The sequence below is a fragment of the Trematomus bernacchii genome, unplaced genomic scaffold (genome assembly GCF_902827165.1).
Source record: "Trematomus bernacchii unplaced genomic scaffold, fTreBer1.1, whole genome shotgun sequence".
NCBI classification, from domain to species: Eukaryota; Metazoa; Chordata; class Actinopteri; order Perciformes; family Nototheniidae; genus Trematomus; species Trematomus bernacchii.
In genome coordinates this window covers 2,145,709-2,173,282 of record NW_022987772.1, presented here as the reverse complement: position 1 = coordinate 2,173,282, position 27,574 = coordinate 2,145,709, and the positions used below count along the sequence as shown (strand labels likewise).

At 40.4% G+C, this 27,574-nt stretch overlaps 2 protein-coding genes across 2 annotated transcripts in view; both read right to left on the bottom strand.

Moving 5' to 3' along the window:
- Window positions 1-2,231: 2,231 nt before the first annotated feature.
- LOC117496969 (cytochrome c oxidase subunit 5A, mitochondrial-like) lies at window positions 2,232-6,849 on the bottom strand. The gene is made up of 5 exons (XM_034148838.1): window positions 6,693-6,849; window positions 5,154-5,270; window positions 4,258-4,379; window positions 3,652-3,774; window positions 2,232-2,370 (listed from the first exon to the last, which is right to left on the bottom strand). Exons 1-4 carry the CDS (start codon window positions 6,763-6,765, stop codon window positions 3,661-3,663), a joined length of 426 nt encoding a protein of 141 aa, XP_034004729.1. The 5' UTR covers window positions 6,766-6,849; the 3' UTR covers window positions 2,232-2,370; window positions 3,652-3,660.
- Window positions 6,850-10,856: 4,007 nt separating this feature from the next.
- The window catches only part of LOC117497023 (synaptosomal-associated protein 25-A-like), a 74,830-nt gene continuing 58,112 nt past the window's right edge, over window positions 10,857-27,574 (bottom strand). The window contains exons 5-8 of the mRNA XM_034148911.1: window positions 23,537-23,654; window positions 17,802-17,921; window positions 16,280-16,424; window positions 10,857-12,113 (exon numbers count right to left, since the gene is read on the bottom strand). Of these exons, the coding sequence (XP_034004802.1) occupies window positions 12,045-12,113; window positions 16,280-16,424; window positions 17,802-17,921; window positions 23,537-23,654 (452 nt within the window). The 3' untranslated portion in view covers window positions 10,857-12,044. The remainder of the gene's footprint in view (window positions 12,114-16,279; window positions 16,425-17,801; window positions 17,922-23,536; window positions 23,655-27,574) is intronic.

The following is a 27,574-nucleotide window of genomic DNA, read 5'->3' as shown; positions in this document are numbered from 1 at the left end:
CAATGTCAAGGAAGGATCCTTCAGAGCAGCCGCGGCGCAAGGATTTCAATTGTGGGTGGGCCAATGTAATTTCGGCTGGGCCTGTTCAAATGTTTTTTCGCGATTTTGTTAATAATCTAATAAAAATAGGCTATGCCAAGAATGACATTCTTGTTTACTGAGAGCATAGTCGATGTGTTTCCAGTCCCTGTAACCATGGCGACTGAATGTATCTTCTCCGCCGGCCCCGCCTCTCTCTCTAAAATGCCGGCACATTTTACAAAACACACTGTCCTTGCTAATGCTATATTCCATGAATGTGTACTTGTCATACCAGTGGGCAGCGGAGCTCCTTTTCTTTTGTCCGAAAAGTGTCTGAGTGTACTTTATGAGCTTTGGCTGTGTAGCCGCCGGGTCATCTATGGCTGATATAGGTCCGGCACTGGGATGCTATTTTCTGTTTTCCTGCAACGGGTGCTACGTCCCGCAGAGGGACTGAGCTCAGCGGGGGCACAACATTAAACACATTCTCGTCTCTCTGAGGCGGCACCTGCTGTGAGGATGATGAGTGTGGTGGTTCCGGCGGCGGCGACTCTGTTCTTACTCTTTTAAAAAAACCTGAACATCGATTGTTGTGACATCGTTAGTGAGCGCAGTATATTTGTTGTGTCTGTCCAGTCCACTGTCTTCCTTCGTCTGCACGCGGCCGCGAGACTACGATGTGTTTGCTCCCGCGCTTCGACTATGAGTTCGGCCTGATTTGCTCTTATTTTATTATTTAATTGTTAATTTTGATCAAAAATGTTGGAAACTATATTTTCGCCCAGTCATTTTTGATCAATGAATGGGTGGGCCCAGTGCCAGAGTGGGTGGGTCTAGGCCCAGTAGGCCCACCCATAACGCCGCGGCTGCTTCAGAGCCTCCAAATAAATAATTAAAATGAACCTTGTTTGGACTTTGCCTCTTTTCTTGATATTTGTGGTTTATGCTACAATGTGCACCAAGATGTGTAAAAGAGGTTTGCAGACATCAAGTATGATATATGAATACACATTGTATTATTGATTGGTGATGGTGATTTTATGATTTTCTTATGGCTGCTTATCCTCCAGGACTTTTTCAAGGCTGCAAACAGAAGGAGAACGTGTTATGTTAGTTTAGTGGTTCTCTCCTGGAGAGATGATCCTTTTATAAATACAGTTACTCAAGTACATCTTCGATCTTCGCAAATCAGTTATGAGTCTTCAAACAAATCACGCTCAATTTAAGGCGGGGCCTCTCATATGACGCACACCTGCACACTTGCTAGCCTGTTCCATTCTACGTTCTCCGAATGCTAGGAAGGATTCTTGCCTAGCCTCTGAAGGACCTGACTCGGAAGGACATGTCCTACCAAGGAAGCGTCCTCAACTTTGAGAAACAGCCCCTGTATGAGTATGACTGAAGCAAAGCCCTATAAAGAGACCACCACGAGACGATCAAGCATTTTGGAGTTCCGCTGTTGCAACTCTTTCAGTTCTAGGGCTTTGGTACAACTTACTGCTTATGAGAAAGAAACAGATATCCAGGCTCCTGTCGCCATCTGGTGGTGAAGAGAAGAGCAAAGAGGGGCAAACACCTGTCTGCAAGGTTTCTATTTCATATTCAGAAGCAAATCATTGTGTTTTATTGCAGTGTATAAAAGGTTAAACAATAACAAAGCACTTATATGTAAATACTGATTAGAACAACGACTGGACTTTATACTTGGTTTGTGTATATGTGAATCTACAACAATAATTAAAATGTGTACTTTAGTTGTGTTAACAAATACAACACAACTCAAATATGCACTCACTGCAGTTCTTATATAATAAATATGGATTTAAAGTCTTGTTTCTTATGTATATTGTTTCCAAAGAACAGGGGTATATCATAACTATGCAATATGTCACGAGTAATTATGGATAAGGAAATACTTTTTTAATTACAGTGTATATTTAGTCAAATATATTTAGCCACCAATGCGTTTTCTGCTCATTGCAGAGAGCAGAATTAAAATCCTTCAGCGTAGAAATGTACCCAAGTACAGAAATAAAAACAAAGCAAGTCCTGGTGACCTGAAGCTCATCAAACCAAAAGGTACAAACTGGTTCATCAACACTTTGACCAAGATAGAGAAACTATGTTTTAATCTTGTATTCATGAGTTATTTGATCAACTTGGAAAACATGATGCATTTATATACAAAACTAAAAGAACAACACACGTTCTTAAATGATTGGTTTCTTTATTATTAGGTCCACCATTTTGTACACAACAGGAAAGCATGGATTTGATCAACAATATATAGACATATTTAAAGTGGGGAATCAGAAGAGCTCATCGTCATCTCGTTATACATCCAAGGACCTGAGGAGAGAGGAGAAGGAGACATGTTCAGATGAGAGGAAGTCAATATCCTTCATGAGCTGCTGCACATTTTAACACGCATTAACTTCCTAAATTCAGAATCAAGTTTATCACCAGGTACACACAGAGGGATTAGCTCTGGTGTATTGTGGTGCAAACATAAACAACTTCAGACCATAAGTTGCAAAAAGAGGTAAAAAATATACATTTAAATACAAAAGAACCTAATTACCGAAATACCGGTTACTGGCGGCTTGTACGGTATACATATAAAATCAGATCCGGTTTTCGATACTCTCTTTTTTAAATATAAAGTGAGGCGTATCATCGTATCCTTAAACTCACGCCCAAAACCGTCGAAATTACGATGTCAATTTCACCGTGAAACTCCGCAAACGAGTCACTGTGGAGTGTGGGCCGCGACTCCATTTGCTTACTCTTGGAGAGGTAAGATACTTCTAAATGTTTCTCTGGTCAGGTGTTGTCTCTGAAGAGAAAAGGATGACAGTCGGAGGTGTAGCTGCCTTATATACTGTGAGGCCTGCGCGCGCATTCGGGTAGGCTCGCCCTGATTGGCCGGCTACATTTATGTAAATTCAGTGTGAGAACGCTCGCGTGTCATTGATGAAGAGTAGTACGCATAGAGTCCAGTAGAGGGCGGAGCCTGTGTGAGATAGAACTGACTCCAACACATTGATTGAAACCGATTTAAAAAGTGAGTTACAAAGAAGAGTAATTAGTAAATAGAGCAGGGGTGGCCAAACCTTTTTCACCGAGGGCCTCATACAGAAAAATATACGAAGGGCTGGGCCCCTCAGTAGAGGTTCATTGGCTCATAAGTTCATTTATAAGTTAGCAAAACCAATCAAATGTAGGTAAGTGATGCTCGTGAGTGTTGGCAGCTCATCCCTTAAAACAGAAGCTTCAGAATGATTAAAATAAGGAGGAATAGGAACGGTGTGTTTCAAGCTTGTTATGGAAATAAGTCATTGGGCTTTTTCTTATCAACTAAGATTTGTTAGAAAATGTTTCCAGCTTTATTAGAAAAGTGGTCTCATTAACACATGAATACTACTGTGTAATATATTTGTACATATATATTTAAGAAGTACAATACAAGCCGAGCACAAGTTTAATTTGTGGGCCGTATTCCATTATACTTTCTTTATCTGCTGAGGTTTGGAGACCCCTGATGTAGAGTCATTTCTGGGGTGAAACTGTCCCTGAGACACGTGTGCAGAGATGTGCTAAAAACACATGTTGTAATGAGAGCATCGTCACCTGGAGGGTCTATAACTTGTCCATGCCGAGCTGTTCTGGAGTGGAGATGCCGAGCTCTGACAGCGTGGGCTGCAGCTCCTGGATCAGGTACGGGTAGATCTCTTTGTGAGGGCCGGCTTTGTCCTGAAAGACACAGAGGAAATAACAAATGAAGAGGATGTTGTTATGGAGAACACAGCGTACACTTACAGCGATCAGCAATACATATGGATGGAAAAGCTTGAGACTGAAGCTCTTCTTTGGGATTGGTTTTTAAATAATTTGCATATAAAACTAACTTGACTGTATTTCCCTGAGCAATATTTAACCTGACATTCTGTTTCATTGATGGATTGAAGTATGGGAAATGGACTGTACTTATATTTATCTTTATCAGGTCTCTTTGACCCCTCAAAGCTCTTTACATACTCCGAGTCATTCACCCCTCATTCATGCAGAGTGGTACCACTTGCTCTAGACACACGGACTGGGATCCTTTTCTAAATGTGGTTTTGGTCGTCCGAGGAACATATATAACATCCTCCGTTTCATCCTAATGACGTCTCCCAGTGTCCGTGAAGTCTCTTTTCTCCTTCAGTACTTCCCTTAACCCCAAAGTGATCTCACCTTAACGGCCTCCAGGATACGGATGGCGCTGGCCATGTCGTTCAGTCTCCGGCACGCTCTGAGCGCCGAGTCCACGATCTTAGCCTCGGGCACCAGGTCGTACCCGATCAGGGTGTTCATGCCTTAGATAGAATAGAATCGGAGAGATGAAACCCTCTTTAATGGTCACACATGCAGAGACAATTTCTTGTGGAGAAGATATTCGTCAGCTTTATTGAAGAGACTCAAGGTCCATTTTTAAAAGACATACACTTCAATATAAATTAAAAAAGGCAGTTATACCAATGTTTCCACAGAGGTGACTGGTATCGTACTGAGATGAGGATTTGACAGCAGCATAATGACACATTCATAATATTGCCTCAAACCATTACAAAACATGAAATGGGACAATAAATATAATATGCATATCGTATATGTGTGTCTTTGGTTCTTGAGTGCATTGGACCATCAACCTAGTTATTTAAAAATGTTGAAGTGATCCTTTTAGTTTTGTTTTGGGTTATTTATTTAATATTATTCATTTATTAAATGTAGCTTGACCTGGTGTTCTCATCTAAATGTCCTGCTGTGTCCTTTATTTGCATCTCTTGCCTGTACTATATTTAGAATAAGCAATAATAATAAGAGCAACCATTACATTGCACCGTTTTATCCAAACAATACACACAGTTTTGTTCAAAGTGGGAATAAAACCCAACTCCTAGAAACATTGGGGTTTATAACAACCAGAACACTTTTCCAGATTGACTGAAAATAGGTCTAACTTTTGACAGAATGTATTCTTTTGTCCACACTTTTCAATGAAACCCCAACTATAACCATAACATGAACCACACTATTAACAACAGAGCGAGGACACATCATCAGAAGATATTTAAAAAGCACAAAGGTACCTTTCCTCAGCTCCCAGGCATCGATGTCAGGTTTGCTGAAGTACGTCACCCAGCGGGCGTCAAACTCCTCGTCCGTCTCCACCTGGCCGTGGGAGTAACATCTGGAGGCCAATGGAGCTGAAAACATGACATACAGAGGTTAATTTACAATGTTTTTAAATAATAGTGACACAAATATTCCCGAAGTTTCAAGGGACATTTTATAGATGCTTTTCTACTAAAACCTTTGTTAAAAGCAGGAATACACAGAGTTTGTATGTTTAAAATTGGCCATATTTTGAATTAAATCAGTCAATATCTTGTAAAAAAAGATTATGAATTTGACCAGGCTTTCTTTGCCAACCTTATAATACTTAACTGTTTTTGTGATATTGATATCTAGTGAACCTAGATGTCATTTTCAATCATTGGACTATGATAACCTCACATCAAATGAACGAGTTGAGCCGGTAAAACAGGACTTTCAATGTATAAAAATGTGACAATTTTGGTATTTAAAACATTTAATAAAACACTTTTTTAATAATTACGTTTCTTTGTTATTTTTTTTAAAGGGTAAAGACAAAACTGCAGGCACTTATTCAGACATACAGTGCCACACATGACTTGTATATGCTAAGGTTTGCATGGTACGGTTATTCTTTCAAAGCTTTATGCACAATAAGGTTTTTCTTAACATAATGTAGTAACAACATACACAAGGGATTGACATTATTCAAGCTCCATTTTATTATCTTTATTTTACATTTTATCATCATGTACATAGTTATACATACACTAACCAGTATTTATTCTACTGTACAGTGTTTTATTGTCTGATCTTATTCTATTTCATGCGTGTCATTTCCCTATTAATGCATGTCAATGGCACTATTTTTGTTTTAAGATGTCTTAAATATGGTGTCTGTCATTGTTGGAAGAGCCTGAGACGTTTATTGCCAAACCTTTTCTGTAGCTATTGTGTTACCGACAATAAATACTGTGAACATATTGAATTTTGTGCAGCTTATGCCTTTTATATCTCATTTCCTCAACACATATGCCCTAAAATAAAAATAGGTAAATATAAACATAATGTCTTTGAACTGATAAGAGCGGATTGCACCCTCCAGCTGTCACGTAGGCAGGTCCCAGGTAATTCAAGACTTCCATAATCAGCTATATGCACATGTTTAACATAATACAAGTACATGGTCTGAGTTAGACAACGTGTTGCTATGCGTTTACACTGCGGCTCTTAACTCTCCTGAACAAACTAAGGAGGGTCATCACAAGGTCGTGACATTACTAGCATTAATTAATACACCGGCTTTTTATTCAGAATACAACACATGAGGTTAAACCGCAGAAAAATACTCCATTTAACACCAAAAGGATAGCCAACCGTTAAAATAACTCAATGTCACCAGAGGTTAGCTTTACACACAGCTGGAGGAAGCTAAGCTAGGTGGCTAGGCTAGGCTAACTAGCTTATTTTAGTGAGTTTTATAACAGAGAAGCTGTTTATTTTTACGGTAGATGTTTAGAGGATGGTCCTACCGGAGATGGAGGGTTTCGACCGGACCAGGCACCGGGCCCCGGTGGATGAGAGTCGGAAAACGGCTCGGAACATGGTACCTCAGTGGAAGCTAACCGACCTCCTGTCTAATAAAGAGAGAGACTGTGTGTGGACGGAGATTCACGATCACAGGGGCAAAGAGAGTCACGTGACTGACGGAGATTGCCGAAGTCTGTTTTATGTCACAGCTTCTGATTGGTCCGTTTCTTAACCTTGTTTGACTCATGCCGTGGACGTTCTCTTGTTACAGTTAAATCAGGTCAACAAATGTGATGATTTGTGAGATATATATATATATTTTTGAACATATGTTCACTATGTTTAACATAGACACTTTCCATAACAATACTGCAAATTATTCTGAGTGCTTTGCCATTGTATGCTGTGTAGTTCCTTGGTATATCCAGATTTAATGTAAATAATTCTCCATATCTTAACATATGATTCGTTTTTTTTGATTGTTTTTCCTACTTTTTTCTCTTCTTTAACTGTGTTGACGTATGCACCATGTAAGGCAAATTCCTCAGGTGTGAGCCATTCCTACAGTACATACACAAACCTGACAACCTTGCATATTCCCCTGTATATATATTAGTAATTTGTCATAGGTTGTATTGACTTGTTTTCTCTTTTTCTTTTCTATTTTCCTTAATATTTTTGAAATGCTATAACAATCGTAAGGATTATATTATTGGCTCCAAGAAAGCCACAAAATAAATGTTATTTATCATTAATTTGTTGAGCAACTCCACTGCCCAGTTTACACCAACAGAGGGAGCTCTTGGTATACAAATATAGGCTTTCCTGCACCCAGGTTTATTTCATTTATGGGTCATGCATGAAATAACTTCAATAATAATAATAATAATAATAATAATTAATAATAATAATTATAATAATTAATAATTAATAATTAATAATAATAATAATAATAATAATAATAATAATACATTCATGTGAGGAGCAGACGAACTGACAGACTCCCTTGGACAAAAAGGATGTAATCATTTTAGGCTTAAATAATGTTATATAAAATGGCAAATTCTAATGTTGTCTTTTAACATGGATGACAACAAACATCCATTTTATTTTTATTTCTCTGTATGCAAACACGTCACATGCTTACACAGGGGTCGTGCAATGCAAGTAACCAAGGTATAGCCGGATTACTGTGTGTGTGTGTGTGTGTGTGTGTGTGTGTGTGTGTGTGTGTGTGTGTGTGTGTGTGTGTGTGTGTGTGTGTGTGTGTGTGTGTGTGTGTGTGTGTGTGTGTGTGTGTGTGTGTGTGTCAGTGTTCTTAGTGACGTGTAACCTCTAATCCGCTCTAAGCCCAGGGCACCACAGAGGAGATGTCCATTAGTGTAATGTGCACATCTTCCACCTCTATATCCCCCACTGTCTCTCTCTCTTCCTCCCCCTCTCTCTCTCTCCTCCCCCTCTCTCTCTCTTCCTCACCCTCTCTCTCTCTTCCTCCCCCTCTCTCTCTCTTCCTCCCCCTCTCTTCCTCCCCCTCTCTCTCTCTTCCTCTCTTCCTCCCCCTCTTCCTCTCTTCCTCCCCCTCTCTTTCTTTCTCTCTCTACCCTATCCTGTCTTTTAGTTTTCCATCCTTCATGTCTACGCACTTAGTGCATCAAATACTGGTGGTGACATTGCACATTTGAACCATGGTAAAGAGTGGCAGAATTGATTTTATTATTGAAGTGACTGTTATTTTGTATATATTGATTGTTGTGCTTTTATGTATCTCTTAATGTGTGCATATGTATGAATGTGTCTGTTGATTGTGTATAGGATATCCATATTTGTATACATATTTTTATATACATTTGTAGGTTTGTATTCGGGATTGTCGGAAACGGTCCTGAATACAACCTTGTTAAAGCAGGAATACACAAAGTTTGCCTGTCTAAAATTGGCAATATGTTTTAATTAAATCTGTCAATATCTTATAAATAAAGATTATGAAGTTGACCAGGCTTTCTGTGCCAACCTTATAATACTCAACTGTTTTTGTGATATGTATATCTCGTGATCCTAGATGTCATTTTCAATCATTGGACTATGATAACCACACATCAAATTATGATGAGTGGGATCTCTCTGTCTGTACACACAAACTGAAAGATTGATGATTAAGTTGACTTAATTCCTGATTTAAACACTGATGATATGAGCAGATTTGTGCCACATAGAAAACAAAGCTGATTAGTTTAAATGAACACTACCCAAATCAAACTGCTCCACCTGCTCCATCCATCTGCTCAAAGATTGTTGGTCAACCCTGCCAGAGACTTTATGACTCAGCAGACCATAATAACATAATAATGTTTTCTCTCAGTGATTGTGATGTTATGTGAAATGTTTGTTGTTTGTTTATCATGTATTGTGTCTTGATATTTGTCTATGTTGATGCAAGTCAAATTTCAGACTTGATCTGACCATTAAAGTATTATCGTATCGTATCATAAGTACATTTACTCAAGTATTGCACTTTCTTTGGACATATTTTTAATTTACTTGAGTTTTTCCCTTGAAAGCTACTTTGTATTTGTACTCTACTACATTTTGGAGGCAAATATTTTACTTCTAACATATCAAAAACCCATGATATGCTGATGTGGTATAATGCAGTACTGTACTTCTAATCTAGACAGTATTATAAGATCTAAATTTGCTTCACATTGACAAACTACAATACTAAAATGCCGTTATATGTATACAAAAAGGATAATATAATAATATCATACTGTGAATAAACTGTGATCCATTCTGCACAAGGAGTACTTTTACTTGTACTTACATTAGAGTACATTTAGCTGTTTTACTTACATTTTGAATATAATGTTATTCTTAAATAGGTCATTGTGCAGAACGAGTACTTTTTGTACTTCAAGTATATTGAGAGGCCCTTTTCTACTTTTACCGAGGTAGCACTTCAAAATCAGGACTTTAGAGGAGTAGTTTAAGATCATAGTATTTGTACTTTTACGTAAATAAAGGATCTGAGTACTTCTTCCGACACTCACGAGTGGTCAGGATAAGCTCCCTGACCTCTAACCTTCCGGTGGAAAAGAGCAAGATAAAACACATTTTCATCAATTTATATTTCTATACAATAACATTATACTAAGTTTGTAAATTGCCTAATGTCACTTAGAGTAATAGCACCTACAGAGAGGTCTTCATATTGAATATATCTCCTGTAATCACATATCAGTGATATTTCAGTGTGATCATCCCTAAGAAAAAATGGTTTCTCTCCTAAAATAACGTTTTTTTTTTCAGTGTCTGCCTGAACCCAAAGCATGCATGCATATCATATATTTCACACATCAAAATAAAAACTTAAAGGTCACCTATCATGCTATTTTTAGGCAATAGCATAGGTCTCAGAGATATAAAAATATATAAAAAACATGTCTATGAAGTGTTTTGCTCAAAATACCAAACAGATCACCCATTCTAGCCATGCCTCATATCCCTCTATTTCACTTCCTGTTTCAAAAGTGCTGATTTGGGGTATAAAGCTTAAAAAAATAAAAAAAAGAGGGGCGGAGCTTATGTGGGAGATTCTACCGGCAGATACTGCCGTGATGAAACGCCATATCATGGATTATCAAGGATTCTTTCTGAAACAGTATGGAGCTCAAAGGCTTTCTCTCTTGCCGGTTATACCACAAGGTGAGTTCTTTTTTATTTCCTGCTTCTTCACACACATGCTCTCCAGTACAGGTTAGCTCTGAGTGTTAGCGATGCTAATGTAAACACCGACCATATTACGTCCAAAACAGTCGGGCATTGTTTCTGATAGCAACGTTTCTGATAGGGCCGTGGGTCTGCATCTCCGATATTACATCATATTGGCCGCAAATCTGGATCAGCTCCGTTGTAGCCCCGTTTTTAGAGATTTGGGTACGGAGGAAAAGAGAGAGGGTTTTATTTTCTGACGCTGCGTGAGTTCCCCGACACACCGGGGACACATGTTTATGTAGAAAAGACGTAAAAAAGTGCATTTTGCATGATAGGTCCCCTTTAATTAAGATGTTTTTTCTGCCTTAATCTCTCTCTTTTTGATGCAGGTAAAACTTGATTTTCTCTCCATGTTTGCAGTGATATGAGTATTCAGGAACACAGAAAGCAGGCTCAGTTTGGTCCTACAGTTATGATGGATTTATTGGCATTTTCCAAGGTTTTATTTTACAGTGATCATCACAGTCTGGAAAGGTTAAGAAGACATGAAACAAAAAAAGAGTGGCACTATATTGCAGATAAATATGAACCTCTCTTCTGTGTGGCCTAAATATGTAGCATGCGGTTTCCATATTAGGATTATTTTTGACTGAATAAATGAATAATTCAGCGTCTTCTGGCAGAAGATGGACATGCATAACACACTTAATGCACTAGATATTGCTAGGGTTGAATTGTGGGTAAAGCTGGGATGTAAAGAGGTTGTGACCCAACGTGTAACTTTGCAAAGGTTGTAATTAAACTATGACCTTTAGCAAAGCTCCTTTTCTTATCAATCAAAATGTTAGCTATTAATGTAAATGCCCAATATTTTCCTGATGGTTTGTCCCATCAACAAATTATGCACTGAGCCTCATGACGCAGATTTAATGAATTACAAAAAATCAATTAAATATTCAACCCTTTGCTTTTGAATTGGTCCGATTTAGCTTCCTGAGGAAAAAAATACATATTATACAATCAATGGCATCAAACTGCGTTAATACTGCCGCATCAATTGAGTTGTTAAAACAGTAATGCACTAACAGTCAGGAACAAAAAGCCATGTTTCTCCAAACGGCTCAAACTGAGTATCGGCAGAGTAATTGACTTTTAACAAGCTGTGAGGGACTGTATGTTCACTATATATTCACTGCAAATCACTGTGGCCTTTATCATGTATAGCATCACATATACTGACACTGGGGATACAGTTTATATTACACACAGACTTAAAAAAAGAATGATGAAGCAGACAGGATCTAGAAGCTCCATAAGAAGCACTATGTACAGAGTGATCAATGTGTAACAGAACTATAATTTATAACAAAATCAAAAGAGCGACAACACAGAACAACATTGACAACGATTTGGGAGGGAACGGAAGTGACGGGAGTTATTGAGATGAAGGGGGGGAGGGCAGAGGATTTTATGATATGTGCATGTGTGCAAACCTCTACAAGTTTCACAATAAAAGCATGGTTTTGCAGTCGGGCATTGGGGATTGGTGTTGGAGGGTTTAGGGCTGGGTTTTGGTTGGTGTTGATAATATTTTGGGGTGAGTGGTGGGGTTGAAGAGGGTTAAAAGCACTTTTCTCTGCAGCTTAGCCACTGCCCAACATCTTTGTAGCGCGCTGGTTGGCCTCGTCAATCCGGGTCTTGTTGGAGTCCGCCTGAAAGAGAAACACATGGTTTAGCTAGCTGTTGTTAAAGAGGGGGGTGAGTTTAAAGATAAATACATGTTTATTTCAACACCTGGTGAATTTCCCATGAATGTGACTATAGAGTAATGCAGGAATGAGTCTTAGACTGGAGCCACACGAGAACGGTAAAGCAAACAGACCGAATTCGATATCAAAAAAGTCTTCCGTCCACACGCAACAGGCACCAGAAACGTGTCCGTTCACACGAGACTGCTCGAAAGCGCTGGAGACGCTGTAGTACATATGCCAGGCCTGTAAGTGGCGCTGTAGTCTGCCACAAAAGCAGCGAAGAAAACTTCCCTCGCATGGTTGCCATGGTTACCCTTCTGTTTATTCTCCGCTCTGGCTCTTTTTCTCCCTCCCTGAGGCAAGCGTTTGCTCCTGCTGTAAATCTCTCCGGACTGTTCACCAGCAGATGAAAAACACCCACCTCTCCGCCTCTTCCAAGGGACGAGGGGACCGTGCAGCAGAGTTTCAGGTCAACATGTCTGTTAAAGTTTAAATCTTCCGGACAAAATTTAAAAAGTGCCGGTCAGAGGTCTTCTTTGTTATTTATTGAGCTTTAAAACAAATGAATAACGACTCTATATAATAATATAAGAATAAAAAACGGAGCCTCTCTTTTCCTCCCCCTCTTCTGACAGCCCAGCAGCTGATCTCTGAGCAGGAGAGGTGGGAGAGGCGGGGCTATTGCTTCATCGTTATCAGGAAATGATCGTATAGAGTGGCGAAGTCACGCCCATCTACTTCCGCCCCATGGGACCTTATTTCGGAAAAATAATGTATTGAAGTCAATGGAGAGAGAAAACGTATCTTTCGATCCCGTTTGAATTGTGCCATGAATTACACATATGATGTTTGTCAATCTTAAAAAATAATTTCCATGTCAAAAAAGTCACAGTTTGTCGTAAAACTGTTGAAATATAAGACTATGAAAAATACGCAACTAGAAAGACTACAAATCCCAGAGTCGCGTAAGTGATGTCACAATTGTTTTCCTCCACTAAGAGATAGCTAAGATCAGCGCCATATAGATATAATCTATCTATATGGCGCTGGCTAAGATAAGATAACTTTAACAAGATGCCTGTGTGCTTAGTACCAGGTTGTTATTATACCAGCAATGGGTCTTGCTCGTTCTTTCGCTTCCCGTCTGATGAAAGGACCAGGAGTGTCTGGATCAAGCTAGCTAGTAGCTAGCACATTAGTTAGCATTACAGCCTTGTCATTTTTATTAGCCTTAACATGAAGTAACATTAAGTAACCCAAAATGTTAAACAGTAAGAGTAGTAGTCATATTCCGTGAACCCTTTGAAGAGTACTGTCACCGGTGTGATCATTCTATAATACACAATTTAAGCCCAGGGGAGAAATGCTAACGCTAACGCTAGCATCGACGATCTTCTCTACTTCATGCTATTTGCACAAATGGTTGACATTAAACATTAAAACGACCAGGCAGTTCAGAGAGAATCAAAGGAAGGCAGGCAGGCAGCTTTGCATGACATTCTTCAGGACGTGTTTCATTGTGGTGATAGTGAGGGAAGTCAATCATTTTGTTGACAAGACAGTAGTGACGGCCATCTTGGTGACGTGTGTTGTTGACCAGAGATGTAGTTCATTGAGCGTTTCACACAAACAAATGTGTTACAGTTTTACGACACATTTTTTTTTTTTTGACTTGCAAAATTATCTTTTAAATTGACAAACATCATATGTGTAATTTGTGGCACAATTCAAACGGGATCGAAAGATAATCTTTCTCTCTCCATTGACTTCAATACATAATTTTTCCGAAATAAGGTCCCATGGAGGTCCACCGGAAGGGGAGGGACTTCGCCACTCTATAGGGTGTAGACACGGAGCCGTTTGGCTCCGTGTCACAGAGGGGCGTGGGGAGTGACTCCTTATTTTCATCATAGGGTTAACACCAGTTGAAGAGGTTTTCACATTTTATTCAGGGACACTATAAAGTGACGCAAACAGCTGGGACTGGAGGGCTTGTTGATGTTGAGGAATTAACTTTAAGCCATATTATCGGAAAGAATCATAATATACTAAAATAAGCAGATACAATTTTTTAGGTGAGTTTCCAACAACATAGACAGTTAATCAGTCTCCGATCCCAGCTGTGTGCATCACTCTTTAGTGTCCCCTGGTCTCCCAGCTGTGTGCGTCACTCTTTAGTGTCCCCTGGTCTCCAGCTGTGTGCGTCACTCTTTAGTGTCCCCTGGTCTCCCAGCTGTGTGCGTCACTCTTCAGCGTCCCCTGGTCTCCCAGCTGTGTGCGTCACTCTTTAGTGTCCCCTGGTCTCCAGCTGTGTGCGTCACTCTTTAGTGTCCCCTGGTCTCCAGCTGTGTGCGTCACTCTTTAGTGTCCCCTGGTCTCCCAGCTGTGTGCGTCACTCTTTAGTGTCCCCTGGTCTCCAGCTGTGTGCGTCACTCTTTAGTGTCCCCTGGTCTCCAGCTGTGTGCGTCACTCTTTAGTGTACCCTGGTCTCCCAGCTGTGTGCGTCACTCTTTAGTGTCCCCTGGTCTCCCAGCTGTGTGCGTCACTCTTTAGTGTCCCCTGGTCTCCCAGCTGTGTGCGTCACTCTTTAGTGTCCCCTGGTCTCCCAGCTGTGTGCGACACTCTTTAGTGTCCCCTGGTCTCCCAGCTGTGTGCGTCACTCTTTATTGTCCCCTGGTCTGCCAGCTGTGTGCGTCACTTTTTAGTGTCCCCTGGTCTCCCTGCTGTGTGCGTCACTCTTTAGTGTCCCCTGGTCTCCCAGCTGTGTGCGTCACTCTTTAGTGTCCCCTGGTCTCCCAGCTGTGTGCGACACTCTTTAGTGTCCCCTGGTCTCCCTGCTGTGTGTGTCACTCTTTAGTGTCCCCTGGTCTCCCAGCTGTGTGCGTCACCCTTTAGTGTCCCCTGGTCTCCCAGCTGTGTGCGTCACTCTTTAGTGTCCCCTGGTCTCCGTTGTGTTTTGAGCTTCTTCAGCGTTTTGTATTTGCAGCGTTTGGTTTCTGCAGCTTTTGGTAAACGCTGCGCATGTTTCCCTCAAGTTGCCGAATGTTTTCTAAAAGCTGCATGTGTCAAGTTGCTGAAGATGTTTCTTGCACCCTCTCCCATTAAAGGTCCCCTGTTATACTGTTTTTCATCAATATATCACCGGTCTCAGATATATCCAGAACATGTCTCTGATTGGCTGAAACACCAAACAGATCATTGCAGCATCCCATAATCCCCTCTGTTTCAAAAGTGCTGATTCTCTGTCTGTTACTTTAGATGAAAATAAGGAGACCCTCCCCACGCCCCTCTGAGAGAGATTTGGTTACAAATAACACAATGGTGCTCAAGGAGGAGATTCAGGTGATAAGGGGGGGGGGGGGGGGGGGGGGTTACATTGGTTGCTGATTGGCTAATGGTTACACAAGCCAACACATCGTTATGACATCATAAAGTGGCCAAAATCTGATCAGCTCATTTTCAGACAGGTTTTTATAAAAATGGATCAGGACAAAAAGAGAGAGAATCTTTGTTCCTGAAACTTTCAGAGTCTCTTTACACAGAGGGGACACATGTTGATGTAGAAGAGACATGAAGAAGAGGGGACACATGTTGATTTAGAAGAGACATGAAGAAGAGGGGACACATGTTGATGTAGAAGAGACATGAAGAAGAGGGGACACATGTTGATGTAGAAGAGACATGAAGAAGAGGGGACACATGTTGATGTAGAAGAGACATGAAGAAGAGGGGACACATGTTGATGTAGAAGAGACATGAAGAAGAGGGGACACATGTTGATGTAGAAGAGACATGAAAAAGAGGGGACACATGTTGATGTAGAAGAGACATGAAGAAGAGGGGGACACATGTTGATGTAGAAAAGACATGAAGAAGAGGGGACACATGTTGATGTAGAAGAGACATGAAGAAGAGGGGACACATGTTGATGTAGAAGAGACATGAAGAAGAGGAGACACATGTTGATGTAGAAGAGACATGAAGAAGAGGGGACACATGTTGATGTAGAAGAGACATGAAGAAGAGGGGACACATGTTGATGTAGAAGAGACATGAAGAAGTGGATTTTGCACAATCGGTGACCATTAAATAAAATAAATGTTTTTGCGAGGCTATTTGTGCCGTACCTTCTCCATGATCCTGTCCACTTGGCGGTTCTGGGTGTCGATCTCCTGGCCCATATCCAGAGCCATGTGGCGCAGGTTCCCGATGATCCCGCCCACCTGCTCCAGGTTCTCGTCCATCTCGTTCTCCCGGGCGTCCTCCGTTACCCTGAGAAACACCGGGGGAGGAGGAAGGACTGGTTATAACGGACTTATAGGATTAGAAACAACACAAATTATAATGCTTTTCATCAAACACATAATACAGCAGCAGTGCTTTAAAGTGGGATCAAGACATGATGGTTCTAATGGGTTTTATGGGGTCTGGTTGTCCGTATTTTGTCTGCACGGTTAATTATAGACTTATTACTGAGTTTTCCCTCTGAAGGGGAATTTGGGATTGTATCCTTTGCAGACCATTTACATGCAAACAAACCTATATAACACGCTACAGGAAAGGGAGAACCCCAAGGAGCATAATTGGGCCCCTTTAAAATGAAAAAGCCCCAAATGTCCCTAGTGAGGAACAAGGGTTAATTATTTAAATGTAAATATATTGTGACCTTTGAGGATTAAACAACAAGGCACACTTACTCGTTAATAATAATAATGTAATTTAAATATATAGTACTACTAAAGATTCAGTTCCATGGACAGCAAGGAACCGAAAAGTGAGCTGGATAAAGAAACCCTGATAATTCTCCTGGTACTATTGTCATTTTGTACTATATAAATATATAAAACACTGCTTTCTTTGATGAACGCTGACTTCTTGTTGCCGCAGACTGAGCAGAATGTGTCCTTATTGTTCTGTTTTAATAGCAATCATTACCAAGGGGAACAATACGATAATAATACCGTTATAAAGTCACCGTAATTATGTTGTAAAGTTTCTTGAAAGGTCAAAATGGGCAACCTATTCCTGGATAACTCCCATTATGTAATTCCCTATAATTATAGATGTATGGAGAGTCGTATGTGTATTACAGTATCTGTTGGGAAAATACTGTATGTACTCTTCCAATATCAGAGCTGTTGATCAGAGTTTGAAAGCTAGACTGAATAAGTGAGTTTTGAGAGATTTTTTGAATTCAAGAGTGTTGACTTTTCACTTATTTTTTACATATTAATAAGATAACAGTGTGTGACGACTACTTCCATTCTTGCAAGGATAATAAATACACACACACACACACACACACACACACACACACACACACACACACACACACACACACACACACACACACACACACACACACACACACACACACACACACACACACACACACACACACACACACACACACACACACACACACACACACACACTGCTTACCTGCGGATATTCCTGTATAACACCCATTATGTAATTCCCTATAATTATAGTTGTATGGAGAGTCGTACGTGTATTACAGTATCTCACACTATACACATGCACTCACACAAACCAGCTACACAGGGGCACACACACACACACACACACACACACACACACACACACACACACACACACACACACACACACACACACACTCTCTCTTACCTGCGGATGAAGCCCCCGCTGATGGCCATCTGTTCGCGCTCGTCCATGACTCGGGCTCCTGGCTGAGCGTTCACCACTCCATCCTGATTGGCTCCCCAGGCCTGGCCCCCGCCTTTAAACCTGACACACACACACACACACACACACACACACACACACACACACACACACACACACACACACACACACACACACACACACACACACACACACACACACACACACACACACACACACACACACACACACACACACACACACACACACACACTCCATTAGGACCAGAGCAACTGCAGTACTGTGTGTTTGTGTTTATATATTTATATGTGTTCATTTTAAGTATGTGTGTGTACTTGTTTACTTGTTTGTGAGTGTAATTTAGGACTGATTGTGATCAGAGTGTGCATGTAACTGAGTATATTTACTTAAGTACTGCAGTTTTGGAATTTAAACGCGACTTTGTACATTTTTTTATTAATTCAGGAGGAAATATTGTACTTTTTTTACACTATATGCATTTAACATGCTTTGTCACCAGCTTATTTTACAGTCAGGGCCAGAGGAACTGCAGTACTGTGTGTTCGTGTTCATACATTCATATGTGTTCATTTTAAGTATGTGTGTTGTTTACTTGTTTGTGAGTCTATTTTAAGACTAGTATTGATGAGCGTGTATGACGTCAGCAGTGGTGCAATGATATGCAGATATTAAATTATGCAGTACTGTACTACTTTTGTAAAAAAATGTCTTGAATGAATGAATTGTTAAAAATGAACAAAAATTACCACATTCAAATGCTCTTAAATCTATTTGTTAGTCATAAAAACGACCTATAATACTATATTTTTTAGATAATAAAATTATTTAGAATAATCTTACCCAAAAAAAAACATATATATACTATCACTTTTATTGAAGTAAAATATTGTAATACTTCCTCCACCACTGCTGCTCACTATGTGTGTGTGTGTGTGTGTGTGTGTGTGTGTGTGTGTGTGTGTGTGTGTGTGTGTGTGTGTGTGTGTGTGTGTGTGTGTGTGTGTGTGTGTGTGCACTATAGTGTGTATATGCATGGTTATGTAAGTGCATGTTTTCTGGCAATTCACTTTTTAAACATATACATAATTATATGTTATGAATGCATTGAATCCCACGGCCACTTAGCCCTCTCAGAAGCATGATAAACGTACAAACATGCATTAGCAGTCTGCGAATAATTGATCTAACATGCAGATCAATTGAATCAGAGAACAACACGCTCTCATGTGGCTCGTGTTAGAAAGTGATCACGGTCCAAGACTCCAGAAAACCATCTCCCAGTAGCACACAGAGAGGAGCCCACAGACACATACACATAATGACAACACACACACATGCAAAGTGAGAGGACATGCAAGGCGGATAAAACACAACGTGGGGAGGGGAAAACATGTAAAGAGGAACAGGAACACATGCAGTTTCTACTGAAAGAAAGCCGGACAGTTAGATCAGTCGTAGAAAAACAAAATGAAACTTTGCATGCAGGAGAGTTAATGCATTATCAGTGATGAGCCCTTCATTTCATCTGGATGGATAACAGGGTGATACACTGTATACAGTCAAATAGGCAAATCTAATTCTTTATTTGATTATGCATGGAGTATCTGATGAGTGGAGGGCACCACTGAGCAACACAATGACAAAAGAGGATTTCAAAGTTGTGTTTGTTCAATTTTTTTTGATGAAAGACACAGAGCTGCAAGGAATAATCCATTAGTCGTCAAATGGTACATTTTTTTGCTAAATTGGAGTCATTTTTTAAGTGAAATTCTTTGATTTTTTCTGGTTTATTTGCCCCTTAATGAATATTTTTTAGTTTTCAGACAAAATAAGAAATGTCAGCATGTCTTCAATGGTTTTGGGAAACACTCATTTATATTTCTTATAATTTAATAATCCAAACAAGTCACAACGGGTTATTCTCTAAAGGGAAAAAAAAGGCAAAATTCTTTGGTTTCAGCTTCAAAAACGTCAATATTTTCTGATTTATTTACTCCTTATTGACAGAAAACTGATTATTTTTTACTTTTTACACAAAATAAGAAATGTCAGCATGTCTTCTCTGGTTTTGGGAAAGACTAATTAATATATTTTATAATTTAATAATCCTAACGAGTCACAATTAATGATTTTCTACGGAAAAAAGGCAAAATTATTTGATTTCAGCTTAAAAAACGTCAATATTTTCTGATAGATTTTCTCCTAAATGACAGAAAACTGAATATTTTTTCAGTTTTGGACACAATTTGACATTTTAGGGTGTAATCTTTGGCTTTGGTAATCAAAAATGGACATGTTTTATGTTTATAATCCAAACAACTAGTCGATTAATCAAGAAAATATTTGATTAGTTGTTCAATTTAGAATTAATCTGAAAGTATTACGATTTCAGTTTGAGTAATTTTTAAAGAATTGAATAACAAAATATTAGATTGCAGTTTCTGAAATGTGATTTCTTTTTTTTCATTACTCCTATGACAAAAAACGTATAAATATGTTGAGTTTTGGACAAAGAAATGTCAGGACATCATCTTGGACTTTGAGAAACCCTAAATGTCATCTTTTAAAACCAAACGACAAATCGATTAATATCCAGTTGCAGCAGACCTTCTATGCAGCATCATTGTTGTTGTTGTTGAGGTGGAAAACCATCAGACCCATCAGGTGCTCCAGTTTATAACAACAAGCAAGAATTATTTTTCATACTATTTGAACTTTAAAGAGATCAGATGAGACAACACCACAGGAATCACAAAGTGTTTCATGAGCGGGACGACCAGAGAGCTATAGAATAAACAAGATCTGAACCAAACATATGGAGGCTCTTACACACTCCTTACACACTCCTTATACACTCCTTATACACTCCTTACGCACTCCTTACACACTCCTAACACACTCCTTACGCACTCCTTACGCACTCCTAACGCACTCCTTACGCACTCCTTACGCACTCCTTACACACTCCTTACGCACTCCTTATACACTCCTTACGCACTCCTTACACACTCCTTACACACTCCTTACACACTCCTTACACACTCCTTACACACTCCTTATGCACTCCTTACGCACTCCTTACACACTCCTATTACACACCTTACACACACCTTACACACGCCGGACACACGCCGGACACACGCCGGTAGACACGCCGGACACACGCCGGAGACACGCCGGAGACACGCCGGACACACGCCGGAGAACACGCCGGAGGCACGCCGGACTGCACGCCGGACACACGCCGGACACACGCCGGACACACGCCGGACACACGCCTGAGACACGCCGGACGCACGCCGGACACACGCCGGACACACGCCTGACACACGCGGAGACACACCGGACACACGCCGGACACACGCCGGGGACACACGCCGGGGACACACCGGACACACACCGGACACAGCCGGACACAACGCCGGACACACGCCGGACACACGGCGGACCCACGCCGGAGACACACGCCGGACACACGCCGGACACACGCCGGACACACGCCGGACACACGCCGGACACACGCCGGACACACGCCGGACACACGCCGGAGACACACGCCGGACACACGCCGGACCACGCCGGAGACACACGCCGGACACACGCCGGACACAGGCCGGACACAGCCGACCCACGCCGAGACACACGCCGGACACACGCCGACACACGCCGGACCCACGCCGGAGACACACGCCGGACACACGCCGACACACCGACACACGCCGGACACACGCCGGAGACACACTCCGGACACACGCCTGACCCACGCCGGATACACACGCCGGACACACGCCGACACAGGCCTGACACACCGGACCCAGCCTAGACACACTCCTTACACACCGAGACACCCTTACACACTCCGGATACACACCTGACACACGCCGAGACACGCCGGACACACGCCCTACCCAAGCCTTATGACACACTCCTACACACTCCTGACACACTCCTTATACACACCGTACACACTCCTTACACCACTCCTTACACACTCCTTACACACTCCTTACACACTCCTTATACACACTCCTAGCTGTATATTTGTTGTGCACCAAAATGCATACATACGTATTAACAGTAGACATAACATAGTGTTTGTTCCACTACAGGATACTGTAGGCTCGATATTCTCAGGAATAAGGTGGAAAAGGCATATTTCAGTATTAGCATCGACTGAAATTAATTGCAAAATATTGGTTATCGTTATCAGGCAGGAATCCAGTATCGTGCATCCCTAAAAAAGGAAAAGAAAGTATATAATGGACCATTCGAGGTCTGATCTGAACACAGACCTTTGGGCGTAATTAACACCTCTTTAAAAAACAAAAAGACCCAGCATACTCAAAACTAATACCAGGAAAATACTGCATTCAAATGAAGGCATCACTTCTTTTACTCCCAGATGAATGTCTGAGAAACTGTATAAAGTTTGTGTTTCTTGGTTTGTCCGCCACTTGTGTTTTCTATAGCTCTGAGATAATAACAACTGTATACAGTACATGTCTTGGTTTATTATAATACGCATGATTTGGCTGTGTAGGGCCAGAGAAATCAAACAGTTTTAAAACAGGCATTGGGAATCCACCTTCATGTGAAAGCTTTTAAAGAACAGATACAGGATTTAAAGGGTTTTCAGGGACAGTTTGGATGTTTAGTAAACAGTATATGGTGTACAGGATTTAAGGCACAGAAGAAAAACAAAGTACTGCTGTGGACGCAATACAAATTGTACAATTAAACAGTTTTTTAATGTGGTTAAGATATGATTATCTGCTGCCCCTGTCCACTACTGTACTTTGCTTGGCTTCTTGTTGGTACTCTCCAAACTACATATCCCATAATCCCTTGCGTTATCCATAGTCAGTACTGTTGGTAGACTGACTACGGATAAGAACCTTATAAAAAAGCCCCTAAAAACATCCAAAATATCATTTTATATTCAAATCTACAGTAGCACCAGCCTATAGTTAAAACCTTTAATTGACTGTTATTTATTAACTAAATCCCCTTCACATTTGTAATCAGATCGCACCCTGACCTATGCTAATGGATATACATATATATAATAAGTTAATCAATTATGAACAGGTTCCCAAAAATGGAATAGCTTGAGGTTGTGGCAAAAACGTGTTTTAGCTTTCCTGCAGATAATTAAATAAAGAATGAAACGATGCACCTCTAAGGTCTGTGAGCTAAATAAAGTAAAAAAGTCTTCTTTTAAAAACTCCAGGAACTATGATAAAGGTCTTAATTTAAAATAGCTCTTTGTAAGAAATTACTCCAGTTAAAAAAAAATGTTAAAATACCAGAGTTTTCCAGCAAAATGGATGAAATTCACACAGTAATTTAGCAGAAAAGGCCACTATAGTTGATTTATTCTTTGGTTGGACTTTGAAGGTGGGGTTTTGGGAGGGGAGGGACGGCGGATGCCATTTTCCAGATCCACGCTGAAGCTGACCTGCTGAAAGGTAAAGAAGTCTCATCCAATGAATGAAGGGCTTTTTGATGAAAACAGCAAATAAAGTGGCGTTGTGCAGATGTGTGTGTTGTTCATGCATGCTCACCCAACACCCCAACACACACACACACACACACACATGCTGGTTGCCTGCTCCGAGAGTGTGTTGTTGCGGCTATAAGGGCCTGTTTCTACACACCAGAAGCAGGAGAAACACATGCAGTCGGGCAGCACCTACTTGTTACAGGGACATGAACATAGACCACAGAACTGTCCTAGATTGTTCAAATTCTTTTCTGCATCCTTCATGTCCTTATTGATTTGGTCCATCCCTTCTTCGATACGCTCCAGTTGTTCTGATTACCAACACATTGTCATATTTCCCAGCAAAAGGACGAAAGCACGTGAGAGAGAAGAAGACAAAGAGAGAGGAGGAGTAGGGAAGGGGGGGGGAAGTAGAGAGGGGGAACAAAGGAGAAAAGACAAAAAAGACATTGACTGTGACAAGAGAGACATTAAACATCACCACCACCACCAGCACTGGACACTCAAGAGCTCAGAGCCCCTGCTGGTACCTACTTTTCAATACAGGGGCATATCAGCCCACAGCATACTCCTACATCTTTTAAATTTTTCTCGGCATCCTTCAGGTCTGCGTTCACTTTGTTCATGCCCTCCTCCACACGGTCAAGTTGCTCTGGTGAGGACAAAGGCATGAGAGGCAGTGAAGTAAAGTTTTAAAGGTTGCGGGGTTTTTTTACGGGTGGGTTGGCGCTCTATACGCTACGATGCGAAGAGGCAAACAAAAGTTGTACTTGGCGAGATGCAGAAGGCAAAGCAGGCACTAGGCATTCAAAGAGAGATTTAAAAAGTGGTATTTGTGGATCTATTTGTTTTGAATCTCCAGCGTTTTGTTTCCTACCTCCACACAAAGCATCACATTGCTTCTCTGAGGAAGTATTTTACCTGCATCAGATGCTTCTGTCTTTAACCCTTAAATGAGAATTCACATATAACTATTTTGGAAAATGAATTGATTGCTATTTGCTACATCACACCCATGTAACCCTGTTATTACACCCCTATTACATTATTACAGCTGTATTACACACATATTACTACGTTATTCCACCCATGTAACACTTATATTACACCATTACTACATTGTTACTACATTGATTTAACACTCCTATCACACAGATGTTTCACTATTATTACACCCATATTGCACTGTTCTTACACCCCTATCACACCCATATTCTACTGTTATTACACCCATATTGCACTGTTCTTACACCCCTATCACACCCATATTCTACTGTTATTACACCCATATTGCACTGTTCTTACACCCCTATCACACCCATATTCTACTGTTATTACACCCATATTGCACTGTTCTTACACCCCTATCACACCCATATTCTACTGTTATTACACCCATATTGCACTGTTCTTACACCCCTATCACACCCATATTCTACTGTTATTACACCCATATTGCACTGTTCTTACACCCCTATCACACCCATATTCTACTGTTATTACACCCATATTGCACTGTTCTTACACCCCTATCACACCCATATTCTACTGTTATTACACCCATATTGCACTGTTCTTACACCCCTATCACACCCATATTCTACTGTTATTACACCCATATTTCACTATGATTACACCCCTATTACACCCACATTACACTGCTATTACACCCATATTACACATTGATACACCCATGTGTTACACTATTATTAGACCTGTATAACACCCATATTATAACCATGATACGCTGTTATTACACCTCTATTACAGCCATATTACATTGTCGCTACACCCATTTTATATATGAATACACCCCTATTACACCCATTTTACACTATTATTACACCCGTATTACACCCATATTATACCCATGTAACACTGTGATTACACCTATTACACTGTTATTTCACCCATTTTACACAAGGACAAAGCTTGTTTATGACTGTATCCCTCAGGACACAGAAACCATTTAAGGGTTAAACAACTTCACATCAGTGGGAGCAGCAATAGAGCATTTGAAGCAATTGAATCAACGAGCAACAAATCAATTAACAAATCATGAATGAAGTTTGAAAGCACCGTTTGGGCACGAGAAGTGCAGCTTCCTTACTGGTGGATCGCGCACAGAGCTATAAAAAGCTCTGGTTCAAGGTCAGATCCTCTCTCCTAATGGTTATAGCACAGGATAGCAGTAATCTCCATCAGTGGGAAGGGGCACTTTGTCTTCCGGGAGGAAATACTGCTAAGGTTTGATTAGTCACATTAAAGTGCAGAGGACACAGATGGTCATACCACACGGCCTGCAGATTTACAGAAATGACTGCTACTGATCTAAACATACAGTATTGTTGTGAAGTAGATTGTTAAAGCGATGGTTTTAAATTGGGTACATTTCTCTAATCAGTGCATTACCTACAGCTTTGGTTTTACATAAACAGACAGGAGTAGCAGCAGGAAGCAAATACTGTGGATGCAAAACACATTTTAGCAACCCTTAAACAAAGGATCACCAAATAAACAAATATGAGTATTAGTGTCAATATATATTTAGGCTATTTTCACTGGTTTACCTTGCCTTAAAACAGCTTAACAGTCTATATGTATGGGATCTCTCTTTAAATCTACCAGACTCCATTGACAAAAACAGTTACTTTACCTCACAGAATACACAGTTGCTGATCTAACGCTGCTTCAATAGTAAGTTATTTTTCAATACACGAATGTCACATAACAACATAACCAAACTACCTACTGTAATTGTGGCATCAGTAGATTTGCAACCCCCTTATTCTGCAAGGTAAACTATTTTATTCAAAGGAGTCTGGTGGCTTTTCAGAGAGCATTGAACCGCTTTAGTTTCCCGTTTGAAAAGTCTGTCTGACTACAGGTTAAGAGATGAAAATATACTAAATATAGCTAAAATATAAATATTTTTTTTTACCTTTTTTTATGTGTTTAAAATTAGTTTTGCAACAGCAGGATAACACTTAGCTTCTGTGCTCGTATTTCTGTCTCTTTCTCCAAACTTGGCCATCTACATACACTGACTATTAGGGGTGTAACGGTATCCATATTCGACCTGTACCGTCACGGTTCGGACGTCACGGTTCGGACGTCACGGTTCGGTACACACAACGAATACGCCTTGTGTGAAAAAAGTGGGGAAAAAAGTCTGTCACTCAGGACAGTATCCACTACACTATATATAATCCAGGGGGCGGTATTGCGCCTAAAAGCTGTTTGCCAGCCGCCCTTATACAACAACTGAAGAAGAAGAAGAAAACACAATAAAACGCCCTTATGCAATAGTAGAGGACCCTGGCTTTTATTGATTGTGATTGAAAGTGATTGAAACACTTTCTTATTATTTATTTGATAGACATTCTTTTTAGTTTTACAGCTTGATGAAACCTTTTTGTTTGACATCAGCCATTATAGATAATATGGCCATCTGAGTGTGTGTGGTACTGTTTGTGGTTTGTTTTTAACTGTGTAATAGTTATTTTGAAACTGAAACTTGCACTACTGTTCAAAATAAATAAAAAACAAACCTGGAATTATACATCAGAGACCTTTTTTTGCTTTTTCTTGTTGTACCGAACCCGTACCGAACCGTGACCCCCAAACCGAGATACGTACCGAACCGTGAATTCTGTGAACTGTTACACCCCTACTGACTATTCATAAGAACCTTGAACAACCCCACTTCAAAACCTCCAAACTATCCCTTTAATTTAATTTAGCCTGATAGTAAATCACAACCTAAGCTGCGAACCCATCTGCTGGGTTCAAGAAGAAGTCAGATCAGTTACTAAACCCGGTGAGTTATCTATAGCCAATCCCAAAATATAAGATGGCAACGTTTGTCCTCGGGAGGTCAAATAATCAGTGCCATCATCTCATTTAATACTGACACAGAGAGTAAACAAATCACTAATATATCAACCCAGTCTCACGGCATTTCGTGTTATAGTCACGAAATAAATGTAATCTATTGATTCGTAATGTATTTCTATTGGTAGTATGTTTCGTGCCTGCACCACGTGTTTTTGTCCGGTCGGGTCTTGGAAGACCGGAAGCTGTGTGGTTCATAAAAACATTTTCTTGCTCAATATCAAGCCACGATTATTGTTTTTATTTTAAATTGTATAATGTCTGACTTTTTTTTGCCGTCTGTGAGGAAAAGAAATGGCTCAGAGCCTCAGAATACTGAAATCTGTATTTTTAAAAT